Raw genomic sequence first — 8130 nt, forward strand, 5'->3', positions numbered from 1 at the left:
GTCCACAGCAGCTCCAGTCGTCTGTGTGGGCGGGGGGACTAGCGCGATATGGAGGCGAGGGTAACAAGTTATGAATGTGCAAACAGGCAATTTTAAAAAGATTAAAATACAGGAGTTATTTTTCACGGCTTCCGCCTCAGGAAAACATCAGTATGCTACTTAGCTCAATCAACCGGTGTTAGGGAGGGATCGCGGCTTTTGTAGCGATGTGTGGGCGGGGTCTTGTGCCTACCAATCAGCACACAGGACGCCCACAGCAGCTCCAGTCGTCTGTGTGGGCGGGGGGACTAGCGCGATGTGGAGGCGAGGGGAACAAGTTATGAATGTGCAAACAGGCAATTTTAAAAAGATTAAAATACAGGAGTTCTTTTTCCCGGCTTCCGCCTCAGGAAAACATCAGTACGCTACTTAGCTCAATCAACCGGTGTTAGGGAGGGATCGCGGCTTTTGTAGCGATGTGTGGGCGGGGTCCTGTGCCTACCAATCAGCACACAAGACGTCCACAGCAGCTCCAGTTGTCTGTGTGGGCGGGGGGACTAGCGCGATATGGAGGCGAGGGGAACAAGTTATAAATGTGCAAACAGGCAATTTTAAAAAGATTAAAATACAGGAGTTCTTTTTCCCGGCTTCCGCCTCAGGAAAACATCAGTACGCTACTTAGCTCAATCAACCGGTGTTAGGGAGGGATTGCGGCTTTTGTAGCGATGTGTGGGCGGGGTCCTGTGCCTACCAATCAGCACACAGGACGTCCACAGCAGCTCCAGTCGTCTGTGTGGGCGGGGGGACTAGCGCGATATGGAGGCGAGGGGAACAAGTTATAAATGTGCAAACAGGCAATTTTAAAAAGATTAAAATACAGGAGTTCTTTTTTCCGGCTTCCGCCTCAGGAAAACATCAGTACGCTACTTAGGGGAGCCTATCTCCTAGGGCCACATTTAAAATAAAGGAGAGTGTGTAATTTACTCCCCTTCATGCTCATACCTTTTTAGTGTTTTGACATTTATAGTTTTTTAGAGAGTCATTTAAATCTGTGGTGTTCCTGCCCAGCCGCATTCAAGGTCACCCTGCTCTGTTTAGAGTTGGGGGTGCTCTAGGTGTACAAAGGTGGAGTCTCAGCTAGGCCCACCAATGTAAACCATTGACCTGGTCAGCAGGTCACAGTGGTGCTTGCCCCACCGTATTGGAGGGTGATCAGGCCCTGACAATGACCTTGCATATGAAATCCATCACTCGCTTTCAATAGCTGGAACTCTCAGGAAATCTAATTGGGCCTGGTATACTCTTACCTGGTAATTTTGTGTTGGAAAAGCCTAGGCCACTCTGAACCGGCTGAGCCGAATCCATTTTTAAATCCACCTCCACATACTTCGACCATCTCATAAATAGGGATACATGAACAATGAGTTAGATGGCCCCCATCTGTTATGCTGAATGCTTATCACTAATGTTCATGTATGAGTAGGCGGTTATAGCCCGCTAATACAACTACATCTCCCATTGCTATTCTTTAAGGGTTAACTGGAAAAGAGTTACAAATCTGAGTAACAATAATTCATTTCAGTGTTTTTGTAGTGAAAGATACAAAGTGGCAAAGTCAAGCATTCCCATTATCCCAAATATGCATGCAACCTATCTCTTCTTATGTTTCTCTTATAAAAATGAGGAGACAATTGGTTTTGGCGGTGCAGAGGTCCCATTAAAAATATTTTACTTTACTGTTTTGTTTATTGAATATTTCACAGATGTGGGACATGTGGGTAACTGTGAAAATAATACAGCGATAGGTGTCCTGATTTAGGTTGAATTAATAGATGTTATCTAAGAAGGATTTGATTAGAGCTATTAAACCTTTAAAGGTGTCATACTAACATGTGTATCATCTCTGCAGATATTTGAAGCATGGAGCTGTCTAATGGGACCACTGAAACAGAATTTGTCATTCTTGGGCTATCAGATCTCCCAGTGCACCAGACATTACTCATGGTTGTATTCTTGACTGTATACTTGACCAACATTGTGGGCAATACAATGATCATATCCTTAACAAGGTTGGATACTAATCTTCACACTCCTATGTACTTTTTCCTGGGAAATCTATCCTTCGTTGACATGTGTTTCACATCCTCCATTGTTCCCCCGATGTTGAAGAACATGGTCTCTTTGAAGAAAACCATAACCTTTCATGCGTGCATTACTCAACTTTTTTTCTTTCTCTGCTTTGCTTGCACTGAGTGTATCCTCCTTGCTGCCATGGCTTATGACAGGTATGTAGCCATCTGCAACCCTTTGCATTACATGATGTCGATGAATAGGCAAGTATGTATTTTCCTGGTGGCTTTGTCTTGGTTGTTATCCTCTCTGCACTCTCTGCTGCACAGTCTCATGGCATCGAGACTTTCTTTCTGTGGCCACAACAAGATTCATCACTTTTTCTGTGACATGGCCCCACTTCTGACACTGGCCTGCTCTGACACCACCGTCAACAAGTTACTTATTTACACGGAAGGAGGTATGCCAGTTGCCATCCCTTTCTTTATTGTCATAATCTCATACAGCCGCATCATCTCCACCATACTAAAGATCCGCTCCACCCATGGTAGATGGAAAGCTTTCTCCACCTGCTCCTCACACCTCACAGTTGTCATTTTCTTCTACGGCACAATCGCCTTCATGTACCTGCGGCCGTCCTCTAGCTATTCCATAGACTACGATAGAATTGTCAGCATTGTATACACTGTGGTGGCTCCCACCCTGAACCCCTTCATTTACAGTCTGAGGAACAAGGACATGAAAGGGGCTCTGCGAAAAGTCTTGTCCCGGAAAGGAGAGAGATGACATCTTGAAAGTTATTGTCTTGCCAATGAGTAGACATCAGAATTAGGCTTTGATGCCCACTTGTTTCCATGCTGCAAGGGTGCAACACTTTATGCTACAGGAGCATAACACTTTAACATGAGTACAGGGAAGCTAGAATTTGATTATCTTTAGAAATTAAATAATGGTTAGGAACCAATAGCAGCGACCAAAGTAATGTCAGTAAATGTACAATGACAGATTGTTCTGTAAGAGATTTATGGAAGAGTCTAAACAAAGAAATGCCATGCAGCTCTTTGCCATTCCATTAGCGTAGGATACCCAGGAACACTGTCTAGGGGAAGGAACAGCAAAATGTTGCTTACTTAAGGTACTATGGGGCATATTAGCAACAAATAGCGATATTTATCGCTAAATGAGCTTAGCTATTAGCAACGATTATCTCAAAAGCAACAAAATATCCGGCTCAATGCGTGAATATCACTGGAAATCCAGCGATATTCAAGCATTAACGCCAATAAGGTCTTAACCTGAATATCCACCTCCCATTGGATATACAGGTTAAGAAGTGGTCTGAGCAGGCGTTAGGTTTTAGCGATATTTGCGCTTAGCGTGAATTTTTCTATTGCTTCGCCTGCCTTGCTAATAGGCGATAGCTGTGTTAGCGACTGCTTTCAGTCGCTAACAGGTTTGGTACGCCCACTTTGCATGTCATTAGTGATAAATATCGCTGACATGCAAAGCGGGCCCCAAACCAGTCGCGATCACCTACAAGCTGTCGCTAACTGTTGTTAGCAACAGCTTGCTAATAGGGCAATAAAATTATCGCCGCTTTAGCGGGAAAAAGTTCTGCTAAAGCGGCGATAATGCCCTTGCTAATATGCCCCTATATATCCTTGGATCTAAAGACTTTAGAAATGCATAAAAATGCAAATAAAATCCCACGGAGTATGACATCAGACTAAGAATTTTTTACAGTTTTAAAAGATGGATTCAAACATCAAACACATTGCTTATCTCTTAGCTAGAACATTATGGACACTATAAGCTACATTTGATAGATGGCAGGGAGTTGTTATTTTGTTAGTGCTGTGTTATGTACTCTTGATGTTGTATGACTTTAGACTTCGATTTCCCATGTAATCCTGGTCACATCTATTTATATATGAGAATCTAAAAGCATATTTTACTCTTCAAGTCATAATGGATCTTCTCAAAAACACAATCTTTCCCCACCCAAAACATTTTGCCACAAAACAATCAATTCAACGTATTATTCTGTAATGGATTATGCCAGCCATCAGGCCCGGCTCCAGGATTCTGGGCGAGGGAGGGCTGTGAAGAAGCATGGGTGGGTCATGAAGATTCATAGGAGAAAAATGCCATAATCAACAAACGTTTCTGGACATTTGATATATAGGCTTTGACAAAATCTGTCCAATATGGGCATGTCTATGAAATTAAATTAAAATCTCTTCATTAAGCTTAGATCTACTGGGTGCAACCTAAGGCTTTCCCCAGCACTCACTTTACTGTCCTTGACTTAAAAATACTTTCTAATGGAAATTTGCATACTCGGTCTTTTGTAGTAGTGGAGTGTCATGGCATACACAGCTGTTCAATTGAGGATGGATGATGCATCAGCTAAACTCCGATTTCCTCCTCACTGGGCTCATATCTATCCACATGGCAGGCTAGTCAAAAGATATGATGGGGTCCTCATGAAAAACCACTTAGAGGGTCCTATTTCATTTTAGAGCATGTTGCATTGTAACTGGTCCAACGTTGAGACTATTTTTAATAAACCTTTGCACAGGTTTAAGATTTCTCTTTGGGGACTTTTGGAAACACGAGTGAGGAATAGAGCTCTTTAGAACAGTGTAAGCCAGTAACATTGATCAAAATAAAATATGTTTAATAGTTATAGGGAGATGGGGTCCACTTGTTGAATTTTAGGGAGGACAAGTAAATGGTGCATTTTAACCTTGCATAAAACACAACAGAATTTAAACATGGGGCTAGCAGTTGCTCTGTCTAATCACATAAGTTGAGCGGGGGAGGTTAAGCCATTGCACGTCCTCCCTGGGCAATAGGAAAAACACACAGTGTGGAAGCTGGGGGGGAGGGGTTTACCTATCCCTCAATGATTTGTAGATCATCTGTACACTATTTAGGGTTTTCAGAAGTTGTAACAAGCAAACAAGAAGACCAATCTTTCCGAAGAGGAAATATCACCCAGAGTATGTGGTATGCTGCATCATAGGCAACTTCTCCCCACCCTGCTAGGTGCTACCACCAGGGCAGACTCGACCTCCAAAAAGAGAGCTTGGAAGGAGATCTTAGGTAAAGTATTGCTGGACAATTCCAGATCAACTAAAAATACCTTGAGATCTCCGAGTTATCACCTTTAATGTTGGGGACCTCTGGTACCTCTAAAAACAAGTGTGAGACAGAATGTGAGCTCAATGGCTCAATCCATCCTCCTTCTGTCAACATGTTTCTGACCCTGTCTACTGCCTATTCAAGTCATGGGTATTCATCAGGGCCAAGGATCCCTAATGGACTGGCCTATTCACTGTTAAAAATCTCTATATGAAGCAATTTAAGCCCAGGTGAATCCTTCCTGGTTTGCAATTATTTACACCTGCAGGAACAAAGACAAAAACAAGGTATTTATAAACAAAGATTGGCAACCCTAACACACTCACATGCAGAGACATAATGTCTCATTGTCGAACACTGGTGACACTTCACTGCACACCACTCAAAAACACACGTGTAAAGTGAACAGTAGTGACTTCTACCCAACAGGGGTGGTGGTGCGGAGAGGGGGGGAGCAGGGGGAGGTGCAAAATAATAAAATATAAAAAGATAATTTACCTATATCACCGCCCGCTGCCTCTTCTTAATCCGTCCTCCTTCCCAGGAAGCACACCCTCTCCCAGAATCCCCTGACCAATCACAGCACTGCCTTAGCAGCGTTGTGATTGGTCTGAACCCCGAGGATCAGCGCTCAGACAAGGGCTGGCAGGCTGTGCATGTTCTCCTTGCAGGCTGTGTTACAGCCTGCGTGGAGAACATGCAGTGTGCGCAAGGCACTTTGTCCGGCCCGAGACGGCCGGCCAAACCACAATGCGCACTTTAGGTACGCCACCACTCCTCCCCCTGCAATGCAGGTAGCCCAGCCCGCCCCCTTGGATTCAGCTGCATGCTGAATACGAAAACAAAATTATAATAACGAACTTTATTATCATCTTATTTTCTGTATTCAGCTTGCAGTACAAGCAGTTGGGCAATGCTTCTCCGCCTTAGAGGATGAGCCGCCACTGAAAGTGAACTGAGCACATGAAAATTGTAATTAAAAACAATTTATTACCCTAATTAAGGGGATACCGGTTACTTTGTCTGGGAGGGGATGATGTCCTCTGTACTCACCCACTAGTATAATGAAATAAACTTTTGATTATGACCTACCATAGTCCTTTCTCATAAACCAGCACTTTGTGCCCAGCATGTACAAGTTATCAATGTGGTAATTCCGACTCTACGATTAGTAGTAGTTTTTAATAAAGTTTATTCCAGGTTGAGGAGACCGACAAAGGCTTGACTGAGTCAGCCACAGTTCAACCGTCATCTGACAACCCGTTCCAACTGCCCGTTCCATTCCCCAGACATTCTCCCCCACGCACTCAGTAGAAACCTTACGCAACGGGGGGAACGCCAACATGACACATCTTCTCTTTTTAAACATTGACAAGGAACAGAAGGCAAATCTACGCTAGATGCCTAAAGGGCAGTACAAAGATACTGAAGAATACAGTCCAAACATACAACAGAATAAAGGAATATAACAATAGTATGTACTACTACATTACAGCACTTACGGGTAAATGAACTCTGCTAATAATGCATTAAACAGGCATACAAACCAATGTATTAACCAACGATGTAATTGTTGAACTTGACAGGCAATTTCACCTCTTCTCATATACGTAACTTTCACTCCGGTACTCTCATCTGATACTCTCTGTGTAGTCAATGGTGATTCACAGATACTTCTGAAGTCACAGCACGCCCCCTGTGTACCATTGGTTTGTGTCCCATCCCTTGACGTCGAAGGGATCTCTATTCTCCCAATTTGGATTGGCACCTGTACTCGTATTAGCCAAAATATCGTCATCCCAAATCCATGAACCCAAAGGATGGTACAACTCCACCTCCAAGACAAGATTTTGTTGCATTTGGCCAGCTTGCTAAAATGCCAAACCTTCCCATCTTCTAATACAGCAGAACAAGCAAAGACCTTCCTAACTCTCAATGGTTCTGAAAAATGGCTACTGCCTTTCTTAACCATGCTGCAAGACTTTACCCGCACCCATTCACCTTCACACAGGGGTACTATTTTAGCACTCCTCTTCTTGACATAGTAGTCCTTGAATGTACTGCAGACTTTCTCAAGATTAGTTTTGACAACCTCTGGCGACCATTTGCACTGCAATTCCTGAGACATCCATGCCGAATTGTCTCTAGTGTAAGGATCTCTACCCCTCAAAAGTTTAAATGAGCTGTACCCAGTTACTGTGGGTGTGATGCAATAAGCCCACACCAAAATATTAGGTTAAAGCACCCAATTCTTGCCAGCATTGATAGCTGCCTGAATACTGCCTATAACTCTGTTGAATCTCTCAACATCACCACGGCAAGCTGGATGATACACAGGAGTCTTCTTTTCCTTGATTCCATTCCTTTCTGCAAAACAAGTACATTTCTCAGCCAAAAAATTGTGGGCCATTATCACTCAAAAGTGACTTGGGGATACCCTCTCTTAGAAATACAGTTTTCTAAAACCGTAATAATAGTGGGGGCATCAGAAGTCCCACAGATATTCAACTTAGGCCATTTAGAATACATGTTAAACAATACCAAAATGTATTTGGGCATGCCCCAACTATCCAACACAGGACCTAGAATATCAATAGCCAAGTCTTCCCATGGACCTGAAGGTATTTCTCTAGGGCCCAAGGGTGGACTCAACACAACTAGAGACTTATCAGCATTGACACAATGTACACATGTTCTGACAAACGTCTCCAGAGCAGTGTCCATACCTGGCTAGGAATACGAATTCTTAAATCTACACTTAGACTTAACAATGCCTTGATGACCTTCATGTGTCACCTCTAATATTTTCTTCCATTCCGCAGACTGTGCACCTTAAAAGAAATCCTGAACTCGAGATAGATATTTCAGCCCTGAGTTCCCAAAAACACTTGCATTCTTCCTCTGCCATTTTTTTGTCTGGCCAACCCTGCAATG

General features: G+C 43.2%; 1 protein-coding gene across 1 annotated transcript; it reads left to right on the plus strand.

The window, feature by feature from the left end:
• Nucleotides 1–1899: 1899 nt before the first annotated feature.
• Nucleotides 1900–2835, plus strand: LOC144769602 (olfactory receptor 1468-like). The gene has a single exon (XM_078653763.1). The coding sequence runs from the start codon at nucleotides 1900–1902 to the stop codon at nucleotides 2833–2835; it is 936 nt and encodes a 311-aa protein (XP_078509889.1).
• Nucleotides 2836–8130: the final 5295 nt, after the last annotated feature.

The sequence above is a fragment of the Lissotriton helveticus genome, chromosome 7 (assembly GCF_964261635.1).
Source record: "Lissotriton helveticus chromosome 7, aLisHel1.1, whole genome shotgun sequence".
Lineage (NCBI taxonomy): Eukaryota > Metazoa > Chordata > Amphibia > Caudata > Salamandridae > Lissotriton > Lissotriton helveticus.